The 15413-nt window shown below is 52.9% G+C and overlaps 1 protein-coding gene across 3 annotated transcripts in view; it reads right to left on the reverse strand.

Moving 5' to 3' along the window:
• Window positions 1-14658, reverse strand: part of LOC111156422 (RAS protein activator like 1) — a 28594-nt gene extending 13936 nt beyond the window's left edge. For all 3 annotated transcript variants that reach the window (XM_022517311.1, XM_022517309.1, XM_022517310.1), the window contains exons 1-7: window positions 14421-14658; window positions 10315-10371; window positions 7633-7746; window positions 7433-7494; window positions 3167-3296; window positions 1028-1109; window positions 816-947 (exon numbers count right to left, since the gene is read on the reverse strand). In XM_022517311.1, coding sequence (XP_022373019.1) covers window positions 816-947; window positions 1028-1109; window positions 3167-3296; window positions 7433-7494; window positions 7633-7746; window positions 10315-10371; window positions 14421-14485 — 642 coding nt within the window. In that variant the 5' untranslated portion in view covers window positions 14486-14658. The remainder of the gene's footprint in view (window positions 1-815; window positions 948-1027; window positions 1110-3166; window positions 3297-7432; window positions 7495-7632; window positions 7747-10314; window positions 10372-14420) is intronic.
• Window positions 14659-15413: the final 755 nt, after the last annotated feature.

Consider the following 15413-nt stretch of genomic DNA (forward strand, 5'->3'; position numbering starts at 1 on the left):
CCTTCATGTATGAGCTTCTGGGTGGACATGTGTTTTCATTGATCTTTGGTGCATGTCCAGGAGTGGAGTTGCCAGGGCATGTGGGGACGGTCTTAAACCGTTTGAGGAATGGCCAGACTGTTTCCCAAAGTGGCTACTCCATTTACTCCTCTGCTCCCTTCCCCGCTGGCTGTGCATAACCAAGCCAACCCATAACTTGCTCTAATCTTGCCTCCTTTTAAAAACTGTCAGTCTTGACTATACATCCATTCCCACTGAGGGGCAGGGCAGTCACACCCATTTTACAGATGTGTAAACTGAGGTTCCAAGAGAAAGATCTTGAGCCTGGTGCTTCCAGGGAGAGGGGTTAAGGGCTGGGATTCTGGAGTCAGAAAAACCTGAATGATTCTGGCTCTGCCCTTTCTTGGTCATACAACCTTGGGAAAGCCGCTCAACTTCTCTGAATGAACCTCGGTTTCCCCATCTATAAAATGCAGACAACAGTTTCAGCCTCACAGAGTGGCCATGAGGGGTACGTGAGCGAGATTATGCTAGCAAAGCACTTAGCACATGGTCATACTGAGTCCTCTCACCCCAATGAGAATCTGGGCCCACCCTGTGACCTTGGATAGGTTCCTGCCCCTTGGAGAGCCTTTGTCTCCTCACCTATACAACGGGGCAATGGGCCTGCATCACCCAGGTCTGGCCAAGCAGCCAGCTGAGACAGCTTTCACATCTATCCTTCCAGATCCCAGGATGCATAGCCCATCTCCCCTCCCCTTCCCTCTTGGAGGCAGTGGGGAGCCATGGAGAGTGTCAGGGGAGGGGGCGCTCACCATACCCAAGAAGTCATTCTTGCCCACCATGTCCCAGTCCCAGAGCTCCACCCGCAGCGGGGCTGGGGCTCCCGGCATCTCCCGCAGCTCCAGCACTTCATTCCAGTGTGGGAAGCGGGTCTTCTTGATGGTCTGGGGGAAGGGGAGGGAGGGAGAGCTGAGGAGGGCCCGCCTCCATGCCCACCCCTCCCCCGATCCACACCACCACTCACTGACGTCTCCAAGCTCTGGCTGCCCCAGAACACGCGTGCGAATGGGTCAGATGTGCCGGTGATATCTCGGGGGGCCAGGTCCCTGCAGACAGATGAGGAAAGGATGGAGAGACACAGGACCTTTGACGACCAAGACCCGAGCCAGACCTTGGAAAGGGGTTTGGGATAGACCGTTCAAAGACCTCTGGCCTCCACTATAGGGACCCAGCCAGGAGCACCCTTCACCCTGCCCATCCAAGCCCAGTATCTTCCTGTTGACCAGCGGTACCCTAGGAGGAAGCCCTAGTATGCCCCTATCTTCCAGATAAAGAAATTGAGGCACGAGAAGGGTCAAGTCCTAAATCACGAAGTCCAGGAGGTGAAGACGCAGTGGGGAGTGGGAAGGGAGCCTCGGTTTCTCTGGAGCCCCCGGGGAAGGAGACCAGATGCCAGGGTTCAGAGCCTGGCTCCACCACTCATTGGCTGAGTGACACTGGGAAAAGTCCCTTCATGACCCCAAGCCTCAGTTTCCTCATCTGGAAAATGGAAATAATAACAGATCAACCTCACAGGGCCAAGGCTTAAATGACATGACGTATATAAAAGGCTTGCATAGCAGCTGGTGGGATGTGAATGCTCGCTCATTCATTAATTCACTCATTCAACAAATACTCATCCACACCCTGCCTAGGACCCAAGAAAAGGCTTGAGGCAAGGACCCACTGTCTCTGGTTGCCATGACAACCCTAAAGTCTCACCTCAGACAGCTTCCCCAATCCCTCCTTCCTGAAGTCCCCCAAATCCAGTGACAGCCCCCCACCAGGGGCTGCTTGCTTCCTCCTGCTGTTCCTCTCCCACCCCTGCTTGGCATCCAAAGCCTTCTTTGGTTTCCTAGGAGCCAGCCCAGTTGCTAAGCGACAGCAATCAGTCCCTCTCCTGCTTACAAGGCTCCTGCACAGCCTTGTGGCTGGGGAGGAGGCCACTGGCACAAAGCAGATGAGGAGCCCCCTGTCCCATGCTCAGTGCTTCTGCCTGTCCTCTGCCACCCTGGTACTCCATCCAGACTTCGAGGAGTGCCAGCTGGCGACAGAAATCTGGAGATGGTGAGAGAGGCACAGAGAAGGCAAGAAAAGGCTTTAAGGTCACACAGCAAAGCAGAAATAGATATCCTCCACAACCTGAGTGAGGACTGGTATAAAAGTGAGGGTTGGGGGAGTAAGGTGTGAAAACAAGGCAGAAAGACAAGATGGGAGATGAGGGAGGGAAGGGAGGGGAGTATTTAAGGAAGCAGAATGATGGGGGAGCTGAGGGAGAGAGGAGGGGATTACAGAGTGATAAATAAGCAGGAGAGGAGATGGATATCCCATGAGCTGGTGCCCCTGGAGGGTCATCTGTGGGTTTTGCTGGTCCTGCATCCATCTTCCTTCTCCTGTTTCTTTGGGACAGGACCTGCCCTCTCTCACACTCCCAGCTCCCATAACTTAGGTAGGCTAAACCCTCTCTCCAGTCCAGGAGTGGGTGTGGGACTCAGGCCTGACCCATGAGTCCAGGTAATTGGTTCAGAGATCAGTATGTGCCCCATATTTGGCCAATAAGAATCAGTCCCAGGACATTAGTTGGAAATAATGAAGGAAATTTATTTTTCAGTTGGACCTACCAAGTTGGTAGGATGCCATCCTGAGACTGCTGGGGTCCTCTTTGTCCACACCTGGAGAGAGACTGCCTGAGACTGAAACTAACACAAAAGAAAGCTGTGAAATCTGTCTATAGATTCCTCATCTCACTGTTTGAGCACCTGGATCCAGCCATACCTGTAGCTGCATGTCATTCATATAAGCCAATCTGCTTAAACTGGTACAAATTGGGTATCTATCACTTACAATTTGATTAATACACCTCCACACTTTTTCTGGCCATCCTGAGTGTCTGACCTTTGGCTACTGGTCACTGGGGACCCAGCAAAGATTTTGCTTGTGCTCTGACCCCAGGAACTTGCAAACCTGGTGAACTTGGACTGTTTGCCTGCAAGGGATCCTGGTTGTGAGCCCAGAAGTGCCCCAGGAGAGAGGAGGTCTCAAAAGCCAACACAACTAGAAGAATCCAGTGAACTCTTGCTCATTCTCAGACCAAACCCACAATGTCCCCCCATCCTGACCATACCTGGCCTGGAACACATGACAGCGAAGACAACGGCCCCGTGTATCTTCCAGTATCTGTACATCCAAACAGATCTCACCCTGAACCTCTGCATCTGGGTCCACACGGCTCAGGTTGATCCAGCTATCAATTCCTGGAGGGCACAGGTGCTAACATTTATTAAATACCTACCAGACACTGGCATTGTGTTAACTTAAAAATTCGATTAACATTAAATATGTATTAAATCGTGGACTTCTCATGTCCACCTTCTGATGTAGACGCTGTAATTACCCACACTTGCAGACGAGGAAAATGAGATACAGTGAAAGAAGAGCTTTGCCCATGACCTCACAGCTAGGAAGTGGCAGAGTTGGGATTTGAATGTAGGCAGTATAGTCTAATTCCCTTCATCCTGTACTATCACGCTCTTCACCCTGGTACACAAAACCCTCCATTATTTAATCCCAATACATTCCCCCTCACAAAAATGTTGGGCAGGCCTACCTCTGAGCCTCCATCCAGGTAATTCTCCCTGCCTGAATCAGTCAAGTCAATTTCAACCTCCCTTCCCCTCTCTCTCTATTTCTCTCAACACTTTGAAGATCTCACTCACTGACTTCTAGATTCCATTGTAGCTATTGGGAAGTCATTTCAGCCGGATAACTGATCTTGTGTCAATGATCTATCTTTTCTCTTTAATTTTAAGGATCATGTGTTTGATGTTCACAATTTCACTGCATGGGCAGGTAAGGTTTTTTTTTTAATCCTGCTTACTGTGGTTTGTGCTGTTTCTACTTATGGAATCATGTCCTTCCTTGAGTTCTGGAAAATGTCAGGTCAACAATTTTTTTTTTTTATCCCTTCCTCTCCCCAATTTTTTCCTATTCTTTCCTCCCAGGACTCCAATTAAAAGGACATTAGACCTTCTTGGTAATTTTTTATGTCTCTGAACTTCTCTTTTATATTTTCCTTCTTGATTCTCTGGGCCAAAGTCTAAATAACTTCTTCAGATCTCTTTTCCAGTTCACCAATTCTCTCTTCAGCTCTGAATGATCTGCTGTTGAACTCAGCCTCCCAGTTTTCAATTTCAGTGACTACTTTTTATCTCTAAAAGTTTGATTTGGTTCTTTTAAAAATATGTTTTTTAATGTATCGCTTTATGATTATCGCCGTCCCTTTCTGGTGATTACATTTCAGTGTACTTAAATATTTTATTCCTTTTAAAATTCTGTATATCATAAGTATAAATTCTAAAATCTTCATGGGTTCAAATCTGGAGGTTATTGTGTCTGCTGACACTTGCTCATGGTGGCCCACTTCCTTGTGTGTGTGATGAAGCACTGTCCCACCTCACCTCTCTCTGTCTTCACTGCTACCCCCCAGTCCAGGATGCCATCAGCTTCTTCACTCGACTATGACAACAGACTCCTAATTGATCTCCCACATGTACTCCTGTCCCACTGTGATCCAATATCCACAAAGCAGCACAGAGATCTTCTGAAAATGTATCTAATCTCTCCTGTCACTCCATCCCCTGATAATACGGCTCCACTCTCTTTGGTGTCTTGCTCAAGGACCATCGATAGCTCCTCAGTGCCTCCAGAAGAAAGTCCAGACTCTAGCCTGGCACCTCCAGCCTTCTCCAACCGAGACCCACCCAGTGCTCCATCTGGCCTGGCCTACACCTGACCCTAAAAGAGAATCTACAGAGACATGCTTTAGTGTCTCTGCCAAAGCACCTTTAAGAACCAATTCATTCCCCTTCATCCAGGAAACCTTCCTCGACTACACCAGCCTCACTATCTGCTTATCCTCATCCACCATCATGCCAGTGATACTCCACATGCCTCCACCCCAACATTCCTGTCCTGCTTAAAAAATAAAAAGCACCCACATCCAGACACATGGACAGCTTCCCTTTTTTCCTTGCTCCTTGCTCTGTGTGAGCATATTTTGTGTTTCTGTCTGGTCCATAAGCTCCTGAAGCTTGGCCTCATACTTCCATCATCTAATTCCACTCCCTTGGGTGGATGTTTCAGGCACAATGGGTGCAGGTCAGCAGATGGGTTGAAAACACAGACTTTGGATGCAGGCACAGCCTGGACTCAATTCCCAACCCTACAGCTTCCAGGAAGGCCGAGTGCCCTCACCTCTCCAAACCTCATTTTCCATCAGCCATAAATTCAAGATCATTCTAGAGCACGGTTCACTTGGTGTTGTGAAAACTAAATATAAAGTGTTTAGCATCAAGCCTGGCACATAGTAAGTCCTAATTAAATAGGAGCAATGATTATGATGATTAACATGTACATTTTCAACTAATCCCCACTGATGAAAAAATACATTATTTGATTACCGACATCAAGATAATTAGTACTCATCTAGATAAAAAGTAATAAAGTTCAATCCCTCTCCATACCTTGAATCTGGTTAAATCCAAATAGATCAAAGACTTGAATGTAAAAAAGGAAAACAAATTGCTGTGAGAAGGAATCATGTAAAAAAAAATTATCTTAGAGTTGGGAAGACCTTTTTAGATATCACAGAAAAACAAGAGCCATAAAAACTAGAGAAAAAGAAACAGATCTTATACAGAGAAAAAAATGATAAGCAAAAACATAAGTGACAAAGGGAGAAAAACTATTTGCAGCTAATATGACAGAGTTAAATTTGCCTAATATGTAAAGAGCGCCTACAAATCAATAAGACAAGCCACACAACCCCGTGGGTGGCAATGCAACAAACAAAAAAGGAAATAAAGCAACTTTTAAATATGCAAAAAGGCTTTCAATCTCATTTATAGAGAAATACAAAATAACCTACACAAAGAGATCATTTTTTTACCTATCAGATACAAGATCAAAGAGTTTGGTAATTGCTGGCAAAGGTACCCTGGCAGGGTAGGCAAATTGTTACCTCCTCCAAAGAGGGTAACTTAGCAACAACTCTGTAATGTGCTAATATGGATACTCTATGACCCATCTACTTCTATGAATTTATCAAACTGATTGATATAACTTGCACATTTGTACATCACATTTGTACAAGGCTATTCACGGCTGTATTGTTTGAGCGAGGGAGGGACAGTGAACCACCCAAGAGCCCATCAGGAGGGAACCAGCCAAATAAACGATGATATATCCATACAATGGAGTGCCACGAAGTCAAAGATCAAAGAATGTGGAAGCTCTTGAGGAACCAATATGGAAAGATCTCCAGTGTAGATGGTGAAGTGGAAGGCAAGGGACAGAACAGTGAGTATAACACGCTGCCATTCCTCTGAGCAGAGCACCAAACACATACAGTGCCGTGTTGAGAGCGCAGACTGGAGGTAGACAATCTTGGTTCAAATCCTAGCCATCACACTTAGTAACTTTGTGATCCCGGGCAAGCCAACTAACCAATCCCCTCTACCTTGAGAGGTTCGCCTGTGGAACGGGCAGAATAAGGGTACCTACCTCACAGGCTCGTTACGATAATTAAATGAGTTGATTCATGGACAGCACTTGGAATAAATAAACCTACTTAAAATATTTCTAGGGGTGCCTGGGTGGTTCAGCCAGTTAAGCGGCTGCCTTTGGCTCAGGTCATGATCCTTGGGTCCTGGGATTGAGTTCCATGTCAGGCTCCTGCTCAGCTGGGAGCCTGCTTTTCCCTCTTCCTCTCCTGCTCCCCCTACTTCTGCTCTCTCTCAAATAAATAACTAAAATCTTAAAAAAAAAAAAAAAAAGAATCATTATCTCTAGAAGGACATATAAGAAACTGACAACCTTAAAATGAAAATGGAATTGCTGGGTTAGAGAGGGATAGTTTCCCCCGCTAATTATACCTTTTGAATATGGAACTACGTAAAGTAATTAACTACTCAATAAATAAATAAAAAAAAAATTTGTTTTAAACGAACAACTGATGAGGCACCTGGGTGGTTCAGTCGTTTAAGCATCTGACTCTTGGTTTCAGCTCATGTCATGACCTCTGGGTCATGAGACTGAGCCCAGTGTCAGGCTCTATGCTAGGCAAAGATCCTGCTTAAGATTCTCTCTCTTCCTCTCCTTCTGCCCCCCCCCCACCCCTCTTGGCCGTGAGCATTCTCTCACTCTCTCTTCCTCCCAAAAAAAAGAAAGAAAGAAAGAAAGAAAAGAAAAGAAAAAGAAAAATCAACAACTGAAATAATTTCCCCCTGAAGACTGCTTCCCCTGCCACTTGCTACATGTTCTCAAATGCCCAGCCTAGACATGGCCACCCATATTCCCTCTGCCCAGCTGAAGGCTGCTGCCCCTCGCCCACCTCTGGGGTCGGCTGCAATCGCTTCCCTGCTCAGCGAGATCTTGCCAATGATGTCATCGTGCCTGTGGAAAGGCGGGCAGGTGAGGGTCCGAGTCATTAAATAGCGGGAACAGGCATCAAGGGTCAGTTGGGTGAATACTTTGCTTTGGGGCATCCCGCCTTCCCCCAGGTACTCAAGCAGGGGTCCCCAGTACACGCACCCCACTGTATCCTCGTCCAGCACGTAGAAGGCCAGGTGGTGGAAATCCAAGGGCAGGTGAATGGTGTACTCCTCCCCCCAGAAGGGGCTCAAGCTCCTCCAGACAGTTGCTGTTCTGCAGAGGAGGGCACGGGGGGGCTGGGGACCCTTGGGTCACACAGGTGGCAGACACCTGGGGACCCAGACATACACATGCACACAAACCTCACACTTATTTCCATGATGTGCATAGATACACACACAAATACACACACAGAGGGGTCCCTGCGTGGGTTAGTCAGTAAAGCGTCTGACTCTTGATCTCAATTCAGGTCTTGATCTCAGGGTCAGGAGTTCAAGCCCCATGTTGGGCTCCATGATGGGTATGGTGCCTTCTTAAAACAACAAAAACAAAACACAAATACACAAGCAGGAACCCCAATACTCACATACCCTGAGACCTACACACACACACACACACACACACACACACACACATTCCCACAAGGTTGGACATGAAAAGAGAGACACTCACAGACACACCAAGAACGCCAGAGACACATTCCCATACACACAGATACACACAGGCATCCTCAGAGATTTCTAGAAATGCATATCTATGTGTTTCTACGTAGCGACACATACAGATACAGAGAAAACAGACAGATTCACATAGATACACAGATCAAAAAAAAAAAAAAAAAAAAGCCCAGCACATAGAGACACAGAGACCCACAGACACACACTTACACACGTATGGTGACAGATGGTAGATACACACACAGAATCCCTTACACAGTAACTGACAACATGCAAATTCCATTCATTCACTCATTCACTCCATGAACACCCTGTGTGCCAAACCTTGTGGGCTATGGAGAATCAGAGGAAGAGGTGCCCAGGCCCCTGCCCCCACAGAGCCCCCTTCAGTGGGCAGGTACTCTCTCCTGAACTCTTATGACACATGACACAGTGAGACAAGTCCTGTGGTTGGGGTGAGCTCAGTGGCACTTGGCTAGGTCTGGGGGTGTGGATTGGAGGAATCAGAAAATGCTTCCTGCAGGAGCCGGTCAGGCAAAGGGGGAAGAGAAGAGGAGGACGAGATGGCTGGGACAGCATGTGCAAAGGCCCTGAGGCAGGAGTGAACTTGAGTCTGAGGAACTGGAAAGCGCTGGATGGGGAATGGGAAGTGTGCGGGGCCAAGAGACCTTGAAGTCAGCAGGAGCCAGAGCACTCAGGAAGTGAGAGGGAACCACAGGTGGGTTAGGGACCCAAGCAAGCCTAGAAACAGACACACACAGAGAGCATCCTCACTCTGACACCCCTGCCTATGCACTTTATCCAGCAGGGAACGAGGAACCTACTTTGCCCAATGAAGACACACCCAATCTATGGGTGCAGAATTGGGGCGAACCAGAATTGGGCCACTCCTTTTACCCCTTGCCCTGCCCTCTTCCCCAACAAAGACTGTGAACATACCCACACACAGGCACACAGAGATGCACACTCTGCCCTCTACCCCAGCCCAGAGCACCACAGTCAGAGGGACCCATCTTCTCAAACACCCTCTTCCCCCTGTCTCCCTCTTTTCATAGCTGGAAGTCCCTCTTCAGGGCCCAGAGATGCACAGAACAGCAGCCTGGGATCCCACAGAAATCTCTCTGCGGGTTTGGGGGTGGTATCACAGCATGTGGGGAGGGGGCAGCATGAGCATAGAGAGCAATGGAGGGGGTCAGCTGGGGCACTGCAGGCTGACATTCCCCCATGCGGGCTCCCCACCCCCTTGCCCCCAACCCCTCCGGACTGCAACCAGCACCAGAAGCATCCTGAATCCTGCTGTCTCCATAGGAACCCAGGCCTCAGCCACCCGCCCAACTGCCCACCCACACCCCTCAGGCCTGCGGGGGCGGAGAGCTCTCCCTCGGCCTGCGGGGGCAGGAGCCAACCACCGCCAAGCCCCGCGTCCCTCCACCCCACCCAAACTCACTCATGCAGCAAACACCCTCATGTCCTCACTTGTGCTCACGAAGGCGTCTGTGTACCCAAACAAGCAGACACTGGTGCTCACGTGTATATGCAAGGCAGCCCACGGGTGTGCGCACACGCACGCACACACACACACACACACACACACCCTCCACTGGTACACAGTGTGAGCCTGTGAGCTGCACACCCCCAGGGACACGCACATGCAGTCACAGACATTCACGTCAGCCCTCCAACACCCCCCACCACTCACAAGAAGGCCCAGCTGGGCACGCACACACACACACACACACACACACACACACACACACGCCCCAGTGCCCGCAGCACCCAGCAGGCCCGGAACCAGCCAGCCCAGCCAAGCGTGAGATGCCCGCCTCCAGGGAGGCCACGGTGGGAGGCACAGGCGGGCAGCCGCTGAGTCAGTCCCAGGACACTGGCAGGGACATCATCTGGTCCAGGGGGAAGTTGTTGGCCAGTGGGAGGGGCAGGATGGAGAGGGGAGCCGGGAGCGCCAGCTGTCTGTCCCCAGAAGGGCCAAAGCACAAAGCATCCACTGGCAGGTCCCTCGTCTGCTCTTGGCATAGGCATTGCCTTTCACCCGGCTCCTCTTTTCGATGTCAAATCTTGTGCCTGGACCCCTCAGGTCTAGAAGGAGCTCCTCCTCCATTCCCTGCCCTGTTCCTCTTCCTCCAGGCCCGGCCTCTCCACTCCTCACCTGGCCACCACCTCGTCGTCCACCTTCACGATGCAGTAGGGGTCACTGCTCCCAGACCTGCGGGAGGAGGACGTTCAGGAGGGAGGTTGAGAAGACAGCCACGAGTGGAGGTCCCAGTGCACCCTCATTATGTATGGACGGGGCAACTGCGGCCCAGAGAGGGGAGGGGACTGGCCCAGGGTCACACAGCAAGTCGGGGTAAGATGCAGAATCTCAGGGGACCAGCAGGAGATGTCATGGGTACACAGCCCACCCACTGCATGCCCGACCCCCACACATGATCTCTCTAGGCTTCCACATATAGAAACAGAACACTGAGGACTGAGGCCAGGAAGTTCCCAGGGCTGGTCCCAGGTAGCCCAGAGCTATGGTCAACAGCCCATGTTAGAGAGGTTTCTTGGGGTTACCACCTGCTCACGGTGGAACCCAACAAGCCCCACCCCCTGTCTCTGTGGGTGCTGGTTTTTCCTCCCTATAATGGTAATACACATCTCCTGGTGGGGGCGGCGGGGGTAGGGGTGGCTGGAGGAACTAAAGGAGATAACGCATGGTGGGAGGCATCATGGGCTGGCCTCAGAGCTCTACTCCAGGACCCCCTACCCTCTCAGCCAACTTTTCATTTCCACCGGATTTTCCCTGGGGAGGGGACTCCCAGTGCTCAGCCCAGTGAGACCGTTTCTGCTGGTACAGACCAGGGCACCCAGATCTCAAAACCACAACCAACAGCAGCCCCTTGAGGAGGCATGAGCCATGAGCCAACCAAACGCAGCTCCATCCCCCACTTCATAATAAGAGTTACCAGCCCCATCCCAAGCTGTCTACTAGGGCCCTCATCTCCCCTCTGTCTCATCGCACAGGGCTCCTTTGTCTTCCCCCAAGTTCTGAGTGCAGCCTCAGGGCCTTTGCACTCACCATTGCAGCTGCCTAAGACACTCTGTCCCCGATCTTGTCATGGCTGGCTCAGTCCTGCTATTCAATCCTCAGCCCCGCTATTCAATCCTCAGCCCCAAAGTCACCACCTCAGAGAGGCCATCCCTGACTACCTCTGTCCTCTGTGAAATTGACCTCTGATCCCCCTGGGCACCAGAAAGCATCTTGCTCCCTGTTTCTCTCTGTGTTTAGTGTCTGTCTCCCTCAAACTTCTGAACTGTGAGCTCCTTGGGGGAGGACTTATATCCTCCATCCCACAACCCCCCTCCTGAGTCGGAATTCAAACCCAGGTCTAGGGGGCTCGGCATGCATGCTCCTAACCAATGTCCCCTCCACCCCAGCTCAAATGCTCTCCCCAAGTGACCCCCTCTTTTGATGCCCCAGACTCCACACTCTCTCTTTGCCATCTCTAATTGGTCACCAATCCACAGTTACCACGGGATTTCAGGGGAGGGGCTGTTGTCACCCGAAGCCAGTGGCAGTCTGAGCCTTGTCTGCTGGATGAGTCCTTCCTTGTGCCTCAGTTTCCTCTCTGGACTCCTGCCCCCAGCTCCCTCTGTGTGGGTGCTCCAGTGCCTCCATTTCCCCATCTGGCCTCTATTCCTGAACAGCTCAGGCTGGGTGGTGGCCTATGTCCCTACATTCTTTTCTGGGTTCTACTGCTGAACTCCCTAGAGTAGTGCCCTAGGCCTCAGTTTCCCCTTCTGAATCTACCTCAGACCCTCTGGGCTGAGTAACCCTGAGAGCCTCAGTTTCCTAATCTGGCTCTATGCCCTGGGATGCCTATGGCTGGGTGACCCCTAGATCTCATTTCTCTGGCTGGGTTCTCTATCTCTGAGCCTCTTTTAGGTATGGTCCCATTCCTCAGTTTCCCCAACAGCAGATGTGGAGGAGGATTGGCTGGGATCCCAGTAGCAAAGAGCTGGGAGACCCGCCCCCTTCCGTCAACCAGGCCTGACCCTGGGGCACCCACCTCGGGAGCCAAACTCACTTGCCGGCTCCACGGCTCTGACGCACAAGGGCCTTATCAGGCTCCCATCAGGTAGGAAGCAGCTGTGGCAGGAGGGGTGCCCCCACCAGACCCTCAATCTCTCCAGAACCTTGACCTCTCCCATGGGCCCTGCCCCAACTCAAGCGTGGGAAAGAAGGCCCCTCAGCCATTGCCTGCCCAGTGTGGCTTACGCACAGGGCCAGTCAGGGCTCAAATCCCAGCTGTGTGACCTCGGGCAAGTGACTTTGCCTCTCTGGGCCTGTTTCCCCAATTTGTAAATGGAAATGCTTATAGGACCTCAGGAAGTGTTAAGTATAGGCCCTGGCCCAGAGTAAGCCCTGGACAACTTACAGCTACTATGATTAACACGAATAATTCTCAAAATTGTCAGTGGAGGCCTCCTCCGGAGTCAGGTCAGACCCTGCCCTCATACCTGATGAGGCTTCAGAATGAGGCTGGGTTCTTTCCCTTAGGAAACCAGAGAGAGAACACACCCCCATCTAAGAGTCTTCCTGGGTGTGGAGATCCCAGCAGGCTCTGAGGACAGCCCCTCTGAAGAAGGGAGCCAACAGCTAAGGAAACTGAGGCAGAGTGCTGGCTCCCCAACTAGGGTTTAGGGACTTCTTCCCACCCTTGCTCTGGGGCTCACCTTGACCCGAGAACTTGGGGGGAGAAAGGGCGGCCAAGAGGTGTAGGAAGCAGGTATGAGTTAACTCCATCTGCAGGAGAGGCAGAAGGAACCCCCCGCAAGCCGTGTCCACCCCACAAGCCATGTCCCCACCATGAACCATGTCCACACCCTAATGGCCTCACCCAGGACCGGGAGATGGAAACCTGATTTCTGGAGGGCCCCCCGCCCCAGCCCTCTGGCAGTTTCCAGGCCCCCATTCCTGGCCTCACTGCCCTGACAGTTCCAGAATGTCATTCTCCGAGGCTCTGAGAGGGTGTCGCAGAAGGAGGGAAGCAGGGGCTTGTCCAGATGCTGCATTCACACAGCAAGCGCTCTGCCTCTATCCCAGGTGCATGTTTATTTGGGGTAGCTGATGAGGATGAAGGGAAGCTAAAACCTCTCTCGGCAGCCCAGGGTTGGGGAGGGGTGAAGTTCCTAAAATCAAAGGCTGGAGACCCTTCACTGGGGACCCACAGCTGGGGGGCGTCAGAACATAGCTAAGCCCTCATCTCAACTTGGGTAGAGGGTTAGAATCCAGGTTTCTGCTCACCCTTGGCCACGGGGTAAATCCTAACAGGTTCTCCACCCCTCACAGCTGCTCCAGGCTGAATAGCCCCTGTCCAGAGCTCCCATTGTCCAGGCAGGAAATCGAGACCCAGGAGGACCAGGTTCAAGGTCACGCAGCTGATGTCCTGCCAAGAATCCCACACCTGTCACAGGTGCTGACACCTCAGAGCCCCTCTGGGCTCCAGGCCAAGCAGGAGGGGGACCCCTCCTGCCATTCTGCTGATTCGGCAACTGCTGACTCAGCCCTAGAGGAAGTAGAGCCAAGGACTGGTACCCACAGGAGCCCGAGGGTCCTCCAGCCCCCATCACACCTGCCTGGTCAGGGTGTTACGGGGTGGGGGGGGTCGGGGGGGCTCGGGGGTGGAATCTTCAAGAGACTCAGCATCCAGGTAAGGCCCACACAGGGAGCTCCTTGCTGGGGAGCTCAGGGCTCTGGGTCCAGAGGACCCCAGTTTCCCCCAGGTCTAGCTGGTGGGCCATCTGATGACTGTCTTTGAACCTAAACACCAGATGCACACAGAGGAATGCTGGGGCCACCCGGTGCTCTGGGCTTTCTTCCCAGGGTTCCTTAGATAGGCACCCACCCTGGTCTGGAGAAGCCCCACCTCTGGTACCTGCCTGAACTAAGGAAGAGATACCCCCCCCCACTACCCTCCTAGCTCCAACAAAATCCGACCCTCCAATCCCCTTTAGTACATCCCAGGAACAAAGACATCCCCCTTCCTGGGGCAGGGTGGCGCATCTGCTAAGTCTGGACGCCCCTTTCCGATAGGACAGCGATGGGCATGAGGTTTTAGCCCTGTGGAGGCGGATCTGCACCAATATTGTGTCTTAGACAGGAACCCCCTGCCCACCTCACCGCTCCTCCCCGGCATGCGGAACGGGCGACCCCTGCCCCAGCCCATGTCCGCTGCGCCTCTCACTCGCGACTCGCCCCGGGGTACTTACACGTCCTTGGCGGGCAGCGCCCGGCCCTCCACCACGCGAACATTCAGGGAGCTGCTCTTGGCCATGGCGCCCAGCCCCAAACTTTACGGGCAGAAGGGTGCCCAGGTGCCGAGGCTGGACCACCGAGGGGGCATCTACATGTCACCAGCTGCGAGCCTGGCGCCCCGTCCCCGGGTCCCAGCGCCGCCTGTGTGAGACGCGGGTAGCTAGGCGGGAGGTTTCCGGAGGAGAAAGAATAGGTGTCCGGGGAGGGGTAGTCCCTCGGACTCTACAGGTAGGAGCGGGGCGCGGAGGAGGCAGAGCGCGCAGGGGCCACCCGCAGCTCTTGCCTCCTGGTCTGAAGCTCCGGGTGGGCGGGCAGGGGGCGGGAGGGGCAGCCCAGGGTCCTCCCCCCAATCCCGCCTCCCGCGTGTCCCCCGCCCGTCCCCGGGCCCCCTCGCGCGCCCTCTGCCGGCACCCCAGCCAAGCGCGCCCGAGCGCACCGGCCACGGAGACCGGGGCTCGCTGAGACTGCCAGGTGGGGAGCGGCCCACTGCCAAGGCGGGCGTGGCCTCTGGCTCGTGGTGAGCTGGCACCGAGCTCAGAAGACACAGCCTGTCCCCTGCCTGCCCTCCCCAGCACAGTCGCACCTCCCCAGCCCTCCCCTGCCTCCCATCCCGGTGCCGCCTCCTCGGTCCCAGTCGCGTGCTCTGTGCGGGAGCAGTACCCGCGGTCGGCGGGAGGTGTCGCTAAAGAGGGAGTCTCACATGCCCCGGGGCGAGGAGGGGGGGGCGGGGGGGGGTTCCGTTCAGAGTCAAGGGAGGGGCCTCGAACATCCCCTTCCTTCTCGTTTAGTTTCCAATTAAACCCAGACTGTGCGAGCGGCAGCTCTCACGTCACGGGCTGGCACTGCGGGGGAGGCAGCCGCGGCCGGAGGGGGGAGGGGAAGCCTGAAGACAACCGCGACGGCGGCGACAGAAGTCATTTACAACTCTTTGAACACGTACTGTGTGC

The sequence above is a fragment of the Enhydra lutris genome, unplaced genomic scaffold, assembly GCF_002288905.1.
Source record: "Enhydra lutris kenyoni isolate GAN:26980312 unplaced genomic scaffold, ASM228890v2 scaffoldscaffold46, whole genome shotgun sequence".
Classification (NCBI taxonomy): domain Eukaryota; kingdom Metazoa; phylum Chordata; class Mammalia; order Carnivora; family Mustelidae; genus Enhydra; species Enhydra lutris.